At 33.0% G+C, this 17,336-nt stretch overlaps 1 protein-coding gene across 6 annotated transcripts in view; it reads left to right on the top strand.

Annotated features, from left to right (window-relative positions):
- Nucleotides 1-17,336, top strand: part of LOC150093191 (U2 snRNP-associated SURP motif-containing protein) — a 467,947-nt gene that overhangs the window by 322,734 nt on the left and 127,877 nt on the right. For all 6 annotated transcript variants that reach the window (XM_090413350.1, XM_090413354.1, XM_090413351.1 and 3 more), the window contains one exon: nucleotides 1,910-1,989. In XM_090413350.1, coding sequence (XP_090269476.1) covers nucleotides 1,910-1,989 — 80 coding nt within the window. The remainder of the gene's footprint in view (nucleotides 1-1,909; nucleotides 1,990-17,336) is intronic.

The raw sequence follows: 17,336 nt of genomic DNA, 5'->3' as shown, positions 1-17,336 counted from the left end.
CATAATATGGAGCAAGTGAGTTAGAAATAATTTACATCTCTTTAGCTTCCTCCCTGATGTTTAAGTTAACCTTATTTTTTGTGTTGATTCTAAATTGAAACAAAATATGATTTACATGGACTTTGATAGTTTTGTTGTCCATATTAAAATAGAAATGTGTGTTGATAATATAGGAAAGGAATACAGAAAAGAAAAAAAAATATTACTCCAATGACACTTTTGCATATTTTTAAATGTATATGACAAAATATAATTTTAATTATAGGATATATTCCATTGAAATTACATTAGTGTTTCTTGTAATCCATTATAACTGATGTTTTGAAGTGCTAAAAAAGTGTAATGAATGAATTTTATTAAAAAATGAAATATTAATTAAACATTCAATAATGGAAGCTAATGAAAAATCATTTGACGTTGGCAAAAAAATTATTCTGATATAATTAAAATTCATAATGTCCTTGAAGTTTACTGATTCATATAAGGATAAGATTTGAAAATGTTCTTTCTAAACAGTGAATTTTTTTTTTTTTTATTTAACTTTAGTGGAAAAGAGTGTCAAAGTAGGCATGCTGCATTCTTATTATTTGGAATATGTTCTTTTTTTCATTCATTGACCTCATTCTGTGGTATTTACTGTTGGCTAGTCTTATTATATTAGTTCATTTATTGCAGCTGATGATATTCTTTGCATATTAGTCAGTTTGGCCTTTCAGAAAACTAGCAGCTAATATTTGGTGCATCTTAACTATAATTTTAATCAGTCCCACATGCACACGAGGTTCCAGAAGCTGTAGCACATAGGTGGTGTGTATAGGCAAATTATGCTATTATAATATGTATGGTTTGTTAGGGAACCTCCTGGTTTAATCTATAATTTTTCATGAAATTTAGATTATAGGGATAGTGAACTTTTCATTCTTACAGATTTTTGGATAGAACTGCATTCTTATGAACCAGTTTATTAGATATCTAATTTATTATGAGAAACCCCTTATGTTTTCTTGTTTCCTAATATAAATATATTAAATTCATAACTCTTGCCTCTTTAATCATATAGACCACCACTTTTCCAGTAATATTTAACATATGAGTCTTCTTAAATTTTGTAAATTTGTTCTTTGCTTTAATATTTAAAGATAATAATTAATTTTAATTGGGCTTTAGTTTTTGGTCTTTCCTTACTTTTTCTTTCAAAATCAACTTTTCAGTGTTATTTTATTTCAAACATTTAGCACAAAGGACTTCAATATTATGGCTACATTAAATAATAAAAGCTACAAAATTTCTTTTTCGTTATAGTTAGTTGATAGAACTATATAACAATAAATTATATAGTTCATGCATCTACATATGAATATGATCCTGCTTCAGAAATAATTGCTCTCTTCACATCAGTAAATATGAATATCCTTACTTCTTGTTTATAAACGTTTCAAATGGGTAATGTAGAAATCTGTTTTTGGTTGTGATCGCATGTATGTTTTTCAAACTCTGTAATCAACTTGGAGTTCCAGAGGAACTGCTGATCTAGGTACACACTGAAATGGAATTGGCAATGGTGCAAGAAGTAGCTGAGTGTATTATTCTAAACAATTAGTGTTGAATGTTTTTTTGTAGCATTTATGTTAATTTAGGTAGACTGATCTTTAATTATTTTTTTCTTGATATAACTAATCAATGGAAAATACTTCAATAATTTAGAGGTTGTGACACAACACAAAACCTCTTTTTGGTATAATGTTTATTTTTTATTTTTTATTAGTCATGATGACAACCAGAATTCAATCATATAATCTCAGTATATGTTTAGAAATATATTTTTTCCTCAATTTCTGTAGTACTCATTTTATTTATTCATGTAACTTTATAGAATAATCATTAATTTATTTTAAAAATGCCATAACAGATAGCCAGATTATATCTTATCTCTGATATTCTCCACAACTGCAGTGTTAAGGTTGCCAATGCTTCCTTTTATAGAAAAGGGTAAGTGTTCTTTTCTGTATATAGTGTCAGCCATATATACATACCTTGCATAAATATAAGAGTGTATCAAATAAAAGGGGAATGCATAATTTTTAAATTTTTCTGTACAGGAAAGATTTCTGAAGTTTCACTTCCATATTATTACTATAGATCTATCCATGTGTTATCATTACATTTATTTTGACAGAAATAGTAACTAAATAAAATAATAATAATAATTTTCTTGATCTCCATGCCACTATAATTATATTTGTGGCACCTAAACTTATGTGAGCAGAGTGGTTATTTACCATAAATATGCTTAAGTGCATGAGTTATTCACTGTTAAGTATTTGCCATCGTGCTTGGATTATTTTGGTAATGCTACATGCTTGCTTTATTTTATTTTAATTTTTTCCTATCAGGAATGACTGTATATATTATATTATCAGCAAATAAAACACATCTTTCATCAAAGCTCTATTTCTGACTATCTGCTTAAATGTTAAATTTTAAATAAAATGCAAAATTTTTGTAACCTGCAAAAAAAAATCATGAATAATTATGTTTTGGACATTGCATGAAGTCTGCATATAGGCTTAATAAACAATGCAGAAGTCAAGCATGCAAGATTTCATGAATATGAAAAAATTAACATGGAGGAATCTATATGCAACTTTATGTACACATTTTGAATTTTGCATTAAAGAGAAGTGGCAGTGATTATCAGTTGTTGAAGAAACAAGAATAATTCTAATTATTCACAATGATTTTTAGAGTTTATTTTTTCCTTTCATTTCTGCTTATGATTACACACACACGCACGCACACACACACACACACACACACACACACACACACTGGGGGGGGGGGGGATGAAAAGTTCTGATAAACACCTAGAACAAAAGGACAGGTTTGTGCAACAAGGGAAAAACTTTTCTCAGAGGATTGCAAATGATTCAGAGCATTATAACAAGTGTATAACACTTTGTAGAGAATATGTAAAATAATGTGTAAGTTACATAATTCTACCTCAATTCCTTCATGGTGATTATCACAACTTTTCAGCACATCCTCATATATATATATATATATATATATATATTATTATTATTATTATTATTATTATTATTATTATTATTATTATTTCTGTTATAATTACTATTATTTCTGTTATAATTACTTTATGTTTCCATTTTTACAACTTAATTATTAATGCATGTCAGATAATGTGCTTCTGTAATTACCTGATAAATTTGCAAACTCACACTTTATAAAAGCCCATGCATGAGAGTGTTTCAACCTTATTCCTGTGAATAAACAAGAATGGTTGAGAAAACAGAGAAGAGGCTGATATGAAAATCAGCTAGTTGTACTGTTTAGGAAATACATACAATTAGAAACTCTTAAAAAATAGCAGTGGCAGAAATGACTGAAGAGGAATAAAAGTTTGTTCTGTGAACTTTTCTAATTGTTAAGGAGCACTGTACGTTTTAAGTAATTTAAAGGAGAGGAGGAAATTAATGTTGTTTCTGATGAACAGGAAGCATGGAAATGTTTGTAAAGAATACAAGCTGCAGACTGAATGTCTGCCTGAAAGAGAATGGAGTGAATTTGTGAGACATACGTTGTTAATCAGCCAAATTGCTTTTCTGTACTGAATCAAGTATTTTTAGAAAGCTCTTAAGGGCACTACTCCAAACGTGAGAACAGTATTCAAGGGTTGGACAAACTTGTGATTTGTATGAAGTTATGGCTCTTCAAAGTAATGTCTTGAGCAAAAGAGAAAACATAATTTTTGGATGCTGAGGAGGTTACTGAGCAATCCCACCAATTAGAAACTCTTAAAAAATAGCAGTGGCAGAAATGACTGAAGAGTCTCATTTTGTGTCGAAATTTGAGTTTTGTAAAGTATCCGGAGAGTTAACCAAAAGACAATTCATCGAACAATAATTAATCGAAATAGCAATTCACCGATCAGCAGTTAATCGAAAACACAATTCATCGAAATGCGATTGATCGAAAAACAACAATTCATCGAAAATACAGTTAACCGAAAAATGAATTATAAGGCACTTGGGGTGAAGATGTGTGTGCAATTTTTTTTTTTTTTTTTGTTTTGAGAGGGATATATCTCTCAGGCCATTTATATACGGTAAATTACTATTTATCCGACTTCATTCGGAAAGCATTTTTTTTTTTGCAGAGCATACTGGTTGCAGTGAATGATATCCACTGAGATGGATATAGTTGAGATGTTAAATGAACATTTCATAAAGGTATTTCATCCTCATGAAAATAACATCCTACAGAACTTGAGGTTCGTGGGGAGGGAGGAGGAATACTGATGGTAAGTGAGTTGGAGGTATACATGAGGAATTCAGTAAACTCGATATCAATCAGCGTGCAGGATTTGTTGATGTATCAGCATGTGTCTTTGCGATATCTCAGAAGAGGAAGCCACTAGTGGCATGGTGAAAGGACCAGTTGAAAGTAACAAGCTGTACGCAGGGGGGGGACTGAAAAGTTCTGATAAACACCTAGAATAAAAATGATGTTAAAGCATCTGATATAAACCACAAGGAAGACCATATCTTAAAACCCTTTAACACCTATGTTTCCTGAAATTGTAATAATTATTGTTTTTCATTTAGGATATGTAAGAAAACATGTTAGTGGTTTTGAACAAATTCGAAGACACAGTGGTACAGGTCATCAGGTTTTTCATGCTGCAAAAAAAGTCTGTAACTGAGATTCACCAAACATTTTGTGAGAATTTAGGGGACTGTGCCTTCCAGTATAACCAACAATTGAAAACTGGGCATCCTGAGAGACAGATGCTCCCAGGTCAGCGAGACCTTCCACAGCGATCACACCTGAAAACTTCGATCCTTGATGAACAAATGCCAGCCAAAACATCACAGACTCTGGAGACATCCAAAGAACGAGTTGGTGTCATTATCTACCAAAATCTGGACATGCAGATACTCTCAGTAAAGTGTTCCCAAAGGTTTGAATGCTGACCAAAAGAGAAAACGTGTGCTGTCATCTCAAGGGATTTTTGATCATTTTGAGAAATCAGGTGCAAAATTTTAGCTCATATTCTGACTGTGGATGAAACATGGCTTCATCTCTATGACCCAGAGAACATACGTCAATGGAGTGGAGACACAAAAAGGTTCTCCATGGTCAAAGAAGTTTCAAACCAAAAAGTCAGCAGGGAAGGTTCTTGCCATTGTCTTTTAGGATATGGATGGTGTAATCCTTACCAAGTACCTCAAAAAAGGTGTGAAACTATTACAGCAGCTCTGAAAGAATTGAAGGAGGTGAGGTACTGAAGGAAAAACTAAGCAGAGGCGTGTTGCTTTTGCAGGACAATGCACCTACTTATGAAATCCAACAGACAATATACAACTTGGGATCTCAATGTCTACCTCAAACACCATATTCACCAGACCTGGCCTCAGGGCCGACCCTAGGAATTTTGTCGCCCCGTGCAGTAGCATAACTTTTAATGAATCTCTGATCATAAATTCTAAATAGCAGCATTAGCTAATAAAAAATTCATAAGTTAATGAAAAATGATCATAAGCTATATTTTTTGAATATAGTATTACAATAACTTGCTGACTTAGCAGAATTCACAGAAGTTTTCAATAGAAGAAGCTGTCTGCACGGTTCAGTTTTACTTCCAAATGGATCACTTTTATCATAACATTTCCGTAAAGAAGTTCTGAAATGATATTAGCAATTCCGGTCTGGCTGGATGAAATTTAATGAAATTTTTAATTTCAGTCAGACTAGAGTTATTGTGACAAAATTTGGTAGAACGAAATGTCTTCTCTACAGATAAATCGCTATCTGCACAATGAAGCAGTATGTACACTTACATTAAATGTTCTAAAATACAAGAAAATAATTATTAACTTTCAATGACTACTTCCATATGTTTTCTGTATTATGAGTGACGTTCCATATTGTTACTGAGCATTTTAAACAATATTTTGCAAGAAAAATGACTTTTCGATGAATTATGAAACCATCGAAAAATGTTTGGTGAATTATTTCTTCGATGAATTGTTTATTCGGCGAATTGCTTTTTCGATGAATTTTCCTGTGACTGTTTTGTAAAGTAAGACTGAAAGAAAATATTTGATTTTTAGAAATAAAATAGGATCGAGTGTTATTAGCATTGCAATTACCAGTAATGGTTTGGAGATCAGGATTGTGGGATGTTGGTGATTTGTTTAGTGCAGAATGTATCAAATAAGAATGCAGGGTATTGTCATCAACAAACATGTGTATTGGATCTGCAATCAGCTGGAGAAGAATATTGATATATATAAGGAAGAGAGTAAGTGAAAGACCTGAGCATTTTTAAAATCCAGCATTAGTTGCTAAGTTTTAGAATAAAGATCCATTCATCATTTGCATCCAGACAGAGAGCTGGCAGTCCATTTACAGAAGTCAGAAGAACTGACTGAGGGATGCTTACTAAATAGGCATAGGTGCCAAATCCAATCATATGCCTTAGAAATATTGAGATTTCTATCTCTGAGGTGCTGAGATTTACCTATACTTTTCTGTATCATTTGTTCAAAGGTTGATGACACATGCAAGGAGATCCTCTGTTGATTCATAATAGTGGACTCCTTACTGGTAATCACTTATTCACTTAGCAACTTCATCGTAGCATCCAAGTTGACTGTTAATAGTTGAAGGTTTGCTATTAGCGGAAATAGGAACATAAAGAATGATAGAGAACAAGCGTCACCTCTGGAGTACAAGCCTTCAGAACAATCAGAGATATGCCTTTGGGCAACTTTTTTTGGGGGGGAGGGGTATCTGATCTAAACAAGATTTTTCTGATTCTTTCTGCTGAAAAAATCATGGAATATTGAATGCTATGTTTGAAATGGTAGGAGAACATTTACTAAGATGATTGATATGAGAATTAGAAAATAAATGAAGAAGCTAATGCATTTTTGTACTGAGTAATTATGCAACAGAAACATCCAAGTGATTGCAAAAGAGATTGAAACACGAGACAAAATTTATGGCCAACAGCTTTGTCAAGAAACCAAAAACTATCACTACCATTTGTATATGATGTAATTTTTCTGCTTTTGGCTCTTGCAGAAAATTACTTGGGTGATAATTTGTTGCAACTGTTTCAAGCTATAATATAAATGGAGCAGAGAAATTACGATTTTAATGAAAGCCTTTTTGCTTTTTTGATGTGCATCCCATCCACAAAAGGTTGAGAATGATGTTTCGATTTTGAGTATAAATGTTTCCATATCATTTAAAAATTGTTAAAGTGATATAAAAATCATCCCATTTAGTATTCTTATAATGCCAGACAGCATGTGAATGAGAATGGCTGTATGTAATTGTTTTTCTCCATGTGATAAGAAAGCATTGCTTAGTTGCATTCCAAATTGCCTAAAAGACAAACAATATATTTAAAAGGGTCACGTGAGGAAAAGATAGTGTTTAGAAAGTGGTTAGGGTTATCTTGTAGATGTGAATATTTTGCATAAGATCTTTGGCAATAGCAAATATCTCAGCATCTCTGCTTGATCTGTGCATCTAGAAAGGAAAGCCAGTTCGATTTGGGAACATTAAAATCTTCAAGGAAAATGGCTTCACTATTAGGAAAGTTGGACTGGATAAATGAACATTTAAAGAAAATATTTCAAAAAGCAGTAGTTGGTGGCATTATGAGAGTGATAAAGACAGGATAGAATTTAGTAGAGAGACAGCTTTTAGCCAAAGAAGATGAACAATTCTAACTTGGAAACACTGTCATATACCAGAGCAAATACGTACACAGATGCCACCTTTAAGATAAAAAGATTCAAAGAGTATAATTGAGGAAAACTGAGATGAGTTAATGCTTAAAAAGTAGAAATTTGAGTTTCTAGTAGGAAAATCAGTCTGGTTTTGCAGACTGGAGATGGAAATGGACATTACAGAGTTTGAAACAAAATCATATACCTTTTTGAAATGAATCGAGAAGATTTTGGGCAGCTTGTCTCTGCTTGATTTTTCATCAATGAGTTGAAACTGGGAAGGACTTGGAATATACAATAATGGATTCTTTACAAACTCATACATATATAAAATTTCAGCCAAATTTTCTGCATGTTGTTATCTCTGCAGTGTCCCCACATACCACTACTTGACCTCCATCTGGACACCTTGGAAGAATATTGGCAGCAAGATTATTTGCTAGCTGACCTGAATTCCTCCTAAAGCATTCCTGCTAGGTTCAGTATAGTATGCTGTTTAGCAGCCAGTCTGTTGAATAACCACTTCAAAGCAGCCTTCATAATGAAGAGATGTTAGATCTTTCCATAATGTCTGACATATAGTTCTGAAAACATCACTCATATTGTAATCCTTTCTTTTAGAGTTACACGGTGATCAGCATTCATTTTAAAAATTTATGGAATTTACAACTATGTTAAAAAAAACTTTTTATTATCCCAAAGACATTACACTAGAAAAAGATGATTTATTAGTCAGTTTTGACGTCTCTGCCCTCTTCACGAATGTCCCAATCAATGACGCAATCCTTCTCCTACAGAACAAATTTCCTCCAGATATCACGGCGCTCTCTGCGCATGTATTGTGGTCGGGTTATTTTGTATGGCAAAATGCCTTCTACTTACAAAAAGAAGGCACAGCCATGGGCTTGCCATTATCCCCCCCCCCCCCACCCATTGTTAATTTTTACATGGAACATTTTGAGCAACTTGCCTTAGGTTCCTCCCCTTTGAAACCCAAAGTCTGGCTTAGATACGTTGACGATGTTTTTGCGATCTGGTCCCATGGCCGCCAGACATTAGACACATTCCTTAGCCACCTAAATAAACAACACAAATGCCTACAATTGAAATTGAAAAACACAACACACTTCCGTTTCTGGATACACTTGCCACACATCTTCCCTCTGGCAATCTTTCCTTCACTGTTTACCGAAAACAAACACATACGGGACAATATATACACATAAACTCCTACCACCACCCAACACAAAAACTTGGTGTCATCAACACGCTAAAAAAACAGGGCACAGACAATCTGTTCCAACGAACAGACACTAAAAGATGAATTTAAAATTATCTTTAATACTTTTCAAAAAAACGGATACAGCCAAAATACTATTAACAAAATTCTCTACAAAACTTCACTAAGAAACAAAGACAAACCAGACTACAGTAAAACTATGTTCATTCCCTACATTAAAGGAACATCAGACAAAATAAACAGAATACTATGAAAATACAACCTCAAAGCCACCTTTAAGTCTCCTGCAAAATTAAAAAGCTTATTCAACTCATCCAAATACCCACTCCCTCCACTAGCCCACCCTGGAGTATACCTTATTTATTGTACTTGCAACATACCATATATAGGAGAAACAGGACGCACAATTCCTATCAGACAAAAAGAACATAAACAACATATTAAATATAATAATTATGGTGAAGCTGGCCTTTCTGATCATGCACTGAATTCCTTACACAGAATTGACTGAAAAAGCACTAGCTGTCTGCATCGCACTAAAATATGGTATGAACGAAAATTCAAGGAAGCATGTGAGATTATTATCAACCACTCCAATCTGAACAATAATGATGGTCTTAAAATCCCAAACATATGGAAGGTATATATTTGACCCATGGAATGTTCCTCACTAAGAACAACTATAAACAGGACTGTAGAAAATCCAGTATCTTAAAAGCAAAAATAAGAATTGTAACACTAAAAATAGGACATCATTGTTTCTGAAGGAATATTTATTCCTGCCATCGTAAATAGAATTTAGATTGATGTAATTGTTTTTTTTTTCCACTAGAGGTCATGCCAGTAGAATAACATGCGACCAAATCATTGTTTCTTTAGCTTACAGTTAATAATGTAACTCAGCTTGTCTTGTATATTGATGTATGCTCCAGACGATGATCTTGATGTGAAGATTGAAACGTCGGGATAATAAAAAAGTTTTTTAACAGGTTGTAAATTCCATAAATTTTTAAAATGGATCACTCGTATTGCATGCTGGAATATATAAACCTGGTGTAAGAGCAGCGAAACCAAATACTACTTTATCTTGTACTTATCCTTCCTCTGAGGTGTGTGGATGCTCTCAGATCCTGCTTATGTTAGTCTGCTCCTAGATAGTTTTCTTTGATGTGATTGTTTAATGTCTTCTGGCTTGTGGATGTCTAATCTGACAGGCTCATAAACTGGCCTACTAATGTGAAAATTTAGGCAAAGGATTGAATTGCTGTAGACTAATCCAACTGGGCTTTGCCAAAGTTCTTCCTATTAGTTCTGCATTGTGTTGTAATGACCATCAATTACACTCATGTTTTAGACTTACAAAGTTTAGCTTAAGTGCTTTTTATGTTTGAATCACATTATTGCCATTATACAATTATACTTATGATCATGCTTTTATTTTTATGGTTGTCTTTGGAATAACTTTACTTACCTTTAAACTTCCTTCCAAAAATGATAAAGTGAAATTATCAATTATCAAATATATAAAATCCTGTTTTATATATATATATTAAAATAAAAATAAAAACTGATTAATTATAGATTCTTTTTTTTCCCTGAATTACACATTCTCTAAAATCCAGTTTCTGCTACATGAATATGTAAGAGATACTCTTATTGGCATTCTTCTTTCAAGCTATGGGAAAAGCAGATAAAATTGTTCCATAGAATTGTTGTTAACAAATCTATGGAACGTTTTTTTTTTATCTGTTTCTTAAAAATAATAATGTATAGATCAGGTGTTAGCAACCTTTTTTTCGCAGCAGGTAAAATTTTGCAATTGGTATGTTCACCGTTTAATGCACAGGTCACCTGGGTGGGGGAGGGGGATGTTAGTGAAAAAAATATAGTTTATAAAAGAAGTACTAAGCATTACAGAAAAACAAGCTCTTCATCATTCTTATTATAAAGGTATATGGAAAATATAGTACAAAAATCCATGAAATACTATTTCAATATTGTAAACACACAAATAAACATTTAAATCACAAATTTATATATAAATTATCACAAAAGTATAGAAATAATGCAAACATAATGTGTATAATAAGTATGTGTAAACAATTATAAAAACTATATTAAATATAAACAAAAACAAAAAGGAATTAATTTATATGCTTTTTTGATTTTTAAAAAATTTAGATTTATTTTTCAATTGCAAACTTTGGGTGGGTCAACCCAAATGTTTTCATGAGGACTGGTTGCCGACTCCTGCTATAGATATTTATGTGCATTGTGAGTAAGTCCATGATATTAATGTGCTGTTGGTTCCACAACTTTCCACAGGGGGGGGGGGGATAAAAAAATAGTGAGAAGAGCAAACTAGATATTTGTTTTCTTTTGATCAAGGGACAGCGAATATCATCAAAACAGGTTGAAACGATTTTTAATTTTCCAACAGCCTGTATTGTGGATATAGTAGAGACTGCTTGAGGGACATTGTTTCATATGTAGTTTTTCTTCCTATTTTGCTCTTCATCTGTACAGAAAATGTAAAGAATCGGTAAATACGACCTTTCTTCAATTCATAGGTTGGCCTGGCTCTGGACATTCAATCATTCTAGATGTTTGTGAAAGTCTTTAGTTAGCAGATGCATTATCCTCACATGATAGGGGGGCTACCACCCTATTTATTGGAGGCCTGGAATAGCATAGAAAAAGCTTCATGTTTGTTCTTTAGGACAGAGTTGGTTCCCAAATTATATATTCAACCTACAGCACAAAAATGCTCTAGGTTTCCAACCTTAAGCTAAGTGCTAATTATGTATAAAGCTAGTTGCAGTATAGAAGTGGTTACTTGGCTAAAATATTTTTAGTCTTTTTTTATTAGTGATATTGTAGTTTTGGTTTGTGTTGCTGGAATTTCTAAAGAATATTTTCAACAATTAAAGCAGTAATGTGTAGCTGCTTCTAAATTGCTGTCAAACTCCAACTGTCTCAATATTTGGTTTGCATTTGGGTGTCTAAGCCCCCAGTTAGATTTTGTTTTGCCTATTTGTATACAAAACAGGTAAAACAGATATCTTGTACTTGTGCCAAGGTCTACGAATGACCTTGGAAGGTTATTCCTAGACCTTGGCAAGATAGGTTTTATTAAAATTCATAATTGGAATCTGCAAATTTTTCATCGATCTTAGTTTCTGTTTCAGTCAATCCATTTATAACAAAGGGGAAAACCATTTTGAAATTATACAGAATGAACCAGAAAATTTTTCAAATCTCTTCAGTTGATTTCTTAAGTGACATTAAACAAAATTGTTATGATAATATTGGTTTGATTTCAGAGAGGAGAGGAGATACGAACATTTCATGATTTGGTTACTTAGGAATGCAAGGTCAGGCTTTGCAAATATTTTAGTACATTATAATGTACTTGCAAGCATTTTCTGAACTTATAAACAATGTTCTATATGTCTTATTGGGTTGATCATATATAACAACACGTTTGCTGAAAAGATACTGGCAAACAGAGCGTGTACTGCTAAAGATTTTTATAACAGTGCAAGAGAGTGCTGAAGAATATTAGTAGAAATTTCCTGACTGTATTATCCCTAATCGACAACTTCTTATTGTGTACATTAGACAGAAACTGCAAAAAATGAATTGTTTGGCTAGCCAGGTTGGTTGATCAAATAGCATACCCAACCATAAAGCTGCAGATTCAATTCCTGCCTTTGGCATAGATATTGGTAAATGTTTTTATGTGGAAAATGAATTTCATCTCCTAGTGGGAGGTTATTGCCCTGCTTAGTAGAGGTCTGAACTAGTTTGAAAAAGTTCCAAGCATTTCTAGAATTTCCAGATTATGTAATAACTTTTATTATCATGTGTGGTTTATTCAATGGTGAAGCACCTACTTTAGACAGATTAGATAGCACTCGCTCATAATCATTTATTAATAGCATTAAAAATAATTTGTTAATGAGCATTTCTCATTCATAATGAGAAAATCCACAAAATGGAGTAGTTGAAATGAATTTCAAATATTAATTTTTAGTAAAATGTATGATGTATACTTTATAAACCCATTAATCAGATCATATGTTCCTCAAGAGGAATATGCCATTATTTTTTTGTGAAATAAGCTAACAGAGTTTTTTTGCAGAATGTTGCTTTATTAATGCACTAGTATATGTATTTCCACCATGATTGAATTCTGTCTCTTTTCTAACAAGTTTCCGATTGTCTGAACCATTACAATCCTAACCATTGGATTGGTTAAGGAGATCATTATCCTTGGATAGTTCTCCTGACTTTTACCCTTTTGTATATTAATACATCTGTGGTCACATGAAAGTATTAGTGATGACAGAGCTGCTCTGCATCTTAGAACTTTGTATGCAGACTACTTTCAAAACGTATAGAGTGAGCCGAACTTAAGTATTACTAGATGGGCAGAAATGTGTGTGTGTGTGTGTGTGTGTGTGTGTGTGTGTGTGTGTGTGTGTGTGTGTGTGTGTGTGTGTGTGTGTGTGTGTGTGTGTGTAGATAGATAAAAGCCAGATATTTTGAGTAACTGCAGTATTATAAAACAAAGGTAATCTTACTCTTAAGAGTAAGATAATATGAAAACAACTTGTAACTTCTAATTCTGCAATAAACATTTAACATATTTTAGGTTAAATGGATTGGTTAAGGAGATCATTATCCTTGGATAGTTCTCCTGACTTTTACCCTTTTGTATATTAATACATCTGTGATCACATGAAAGTATTAGTGATGACAGAGCTGCTCTGCATCTTAGAACTTTGTATGCAGACTACTTTCAAAATGTATAGAGTGAGCTGAACTTAAGTATTACTAGATGGGCAGAAATGTGTGTGTGTGTGTGTGTGTGTGTGTGTGTGTGTGTGTGTGTGTGTGTGTGTGTGTGTGTGTGTGTGTGTGTGTAGATAGATAGATAGATAGATAGATAAAAGCCAGATATTTTGAGTAACTGCAGTATTATAAAAGAAAGGTAATCTTACTCTTAAGAGTAAGATAATATGAAAACAATCTTGTAACTTCTAATTCTGCAATAAACATTTAACATATTTTAGGTTTGTTCGTATAATTGCCATAATCTTCATACCTGTCTGAGACTAGATCGACATGATAAATTCCTACTCCTCTCCCCTCCCCCACTTTCCAGAAAATCAGCTAAAAAATTTTAAGCACTTCCTGGGACACTCAATATATAGTAGTAATTCTACTCTGACTAAATGCAATGTTAAATTTAACAAAAGGTTGTACTTGGGATATATATTAAAATATGTGGTTCAATTTTAGTTTATTCACATGAATCCTTTGTATTCTACATTGTTCAGATGGAATTTAATTAAATTATATATAGATATATAATTAGATGAGTGAGTTAAAACTTAGAGCCCATTTCTTAAACACTGACCAATTTTAAGCTTATGTATTGTATATATGTGTGTGTGTGTGTGTGTGTGTGTGTGTGTATACAGTAAAGTACAGTACAGTACATATGTCTAAAATTGATTAGTGTTAATATAAATGGGCTCTAAATTTTAACACACTCATCTAATTTTTGCACATGTATCACCATTTATAGAACAACTCTTTGAATACTTTATCAAGGTCATGATAGTTGTAAAACTGTTGGAAATGTTGACAATCCAATTCAGTGTTGTTGTTGTGTGGGATTCTCCCAATTTTCCTCATCTGTCCCTTAGGACTGAATCAAAGTCAACTGATGTAGATTAAGCTGTATTGTTGTTAACTGTTGAAGAGCTCTGTAGCTTATTTGATCATTGGCATATTATGCAGTATAGTAGGTTACATTCTTTAGTTCATGACTGAGTGGCGAATGATTTCTTCCCCTCCCCACACACTTTTGTTTGGCTATCCTTATTGGCAAAATGATTTACAGTGATAAGAATTATTCTTCTTTTGACAGGATTAAATGAAATCCCATTTCTCTTAAGATTACTATTAAAATTTGATGTCACTTCAATTGGGCTACTTTATTGACAGAATTAGTAATATAAAATTGTCTGTAGCCACTGTGTGATAATAAATGGTGTAATTCTTGATAGCTCTTCTTGTAACTGGACAAGAATACTGTTATGAAATTAAGTGTGCAATCATTTTATGATAGCACACTTAATTTTCTTTCATGTTTTATATAAAAAGGTTTATAAGAAATATTTTAATGCAAAGTAGATAAACCATTGAGCAGTAACTAATTGAAGTTATTTGAACATTGCAGTAGCGGTATCTTTAGTCAAGCACTAAACAGAAAGATAAACTCCTCCCTCCCTCTCTCTCTCTCTCTCTCTGAATATTTTGCTCCTGTTTAAGGATCAAAACAAGATAACTGGAAGAAGTGTAGCTTGTGAGGAATGTGAAGAACCAGTAATCAATCCTTCCCTTACCACAGTACATCCTGTTACTAGGTATCCATCATCATCCTCATATGTATCCTCAGGGGATGTACTGAATAGTATTATGCCACTATATGCAAAAAGTTACACCATTACCAACTTCCTATTGACAGCTTTCCTCCAAATTAATTTTCAAGATTACAAAACTTAAATACAGATCCTTGTTTTATTCCAGTGATTTCCCAACTGTTTGTTTTAAGGTAAAAATCATCCTCATAACTTCTATTTACCCTGAATCCAGCTTGTTCATCATCAAGCTTCCCTTGCACAGTTTTCTTAGTCATTTCTTAAGTATGCTTGCATAAATTGGATTGGGAAAATACCTCTGTAATTGTCACATTCTTTTTTTTTTTTTTCCATTTTTGGAATATCCTGAATTCCAGCTGCCTTTCCACATTTCAATTTTTTGATGGCTTTTTCTACTTCAAGTATTGATGTGTATTCCTATTGAGTATTTTCTACCATTATGCTTTCACTGCTTGTTTCATTTAGCAATCTTTCAAAAGTAATTGCTGCAGACATCTATGATATCTGTATCTTCAGTTTTCATGTCGCCTTTATCATCTCTGATTTCTTTATCATACTCTCCTCCATTTCTATGTTTTTTCAATAGCCTCTTTAACTTCTTGAGTCCACCATGGAGTTCTGCTTTTTTTTTATCCTTACTGACCTCACTACAAGACTCTCTGGCTGGATCAATCAGGATTTTCTTCAGGGTTTGCCACTGAAAAACTTTTTCAGTTTTTCTTGAATAATGTTTGTGTATTTTAGTTTATACTTCACCTCTGAAAGCTACTCGCCTTTGTTTAATATTAAACTTTCTTATACACTCTGCTTTTCAATATGAAATTCAATTTTAGCATGCCCAAAACTAAATGGTGATCACTTCCAATTTCAAATCCTCTGTATATTCTCTCTTGAGCCAATGGGGAAACATCCATGTGAATTTGCACATTTTTTTTTTTGTTGGAACATTGTGTTAGTAATAACTAGTCCATATCCTGAACAGAAATTTACAGGTACTTACGATTCTTGTTAGCTTTGCTCTTTTGTCCAAATTTTCCTGAAACATTTTTGTACTGGTAATCATTTCCTGCTCTCCTGTTTAGATCTCCAACAATTGACCAACTTTTCCATTTTCATTGTATCAGCTGTCACCTCTTATGCCTCAAAAACTTCCTCTAGAAAAATTAATGGACTGTAGGCACAAATAAGTCTTGTTGTCCATTTTCCCATTATGATATTTGCCCACGTTACTCTACTTGATATTGCCTACCATTCAAGAAGATTATTCACATATTTAATATTAAATATTGTAGCTGCTCCTACTCTTTCTGCGAACGTTCTGAAAGGACAGGTGTTAGCGTGTTGTTCAGAACTTTCACATTTCTGACAGGGTATGAGACACTGATTAGCGATATGTCCAACCTCCATGCACTATAAACATTTAAATTGTGGCAGTTGCCACCCAAGTGATCATATGAACCATAGCGCAGGTGCTGCCTCTGTACTCCAGGATAGTTTACCATAACTCAGGTTGTACCAATATTGACAAAATTTGGTATGGACGTCTTCATATCCATTTTGAAGGTGACCTCACCAGAAAACCAGTTTGAATCTTCGCTTGATAAACCCTTTCCTATAATACTATTTTACCCCATTTCGAGAATGTCTGTGTAAGAATTTCATTACTGTTCTCTGTATATTTCATTGGAAATCTTTTTTAGTGTAACCTGGCTTCCCACCAATTTCCCATTATGATAGGAACTGAAATTACTGTGTTGCCTTTGAAAGTAAAACCCTGTAATAGTTTATCCCTTGTTTCCACATTTTTAACTACAATGAAATATTTCCCCCTGCCATACGGGGGAAAAAGAATAAATCTTATTACCACTATCTATCTTT

Source organism: Typopeltis vanoorti, chromosome 24 (assembly GCF_054136105.1).
Source record: "Typopeltis vanoorti isolate ZY-2024b chromosome 24, IOZ_Tvanoo_1.0, whole genome shotgun sequence".
Classification (NCBI taxonomy): domain Eukaryota; kingdom Metazoa; phylum Arthropoda; class Arachnida; order Uropygi; family Thelyphonidae; genus Typopeltis; species Typopeltis vanoorti.
The sequence above is the reverse complement of the archived record's forward strand: the minus strand, read 5'-3'. Positions and strand labels throughout refer to the sequence as shown.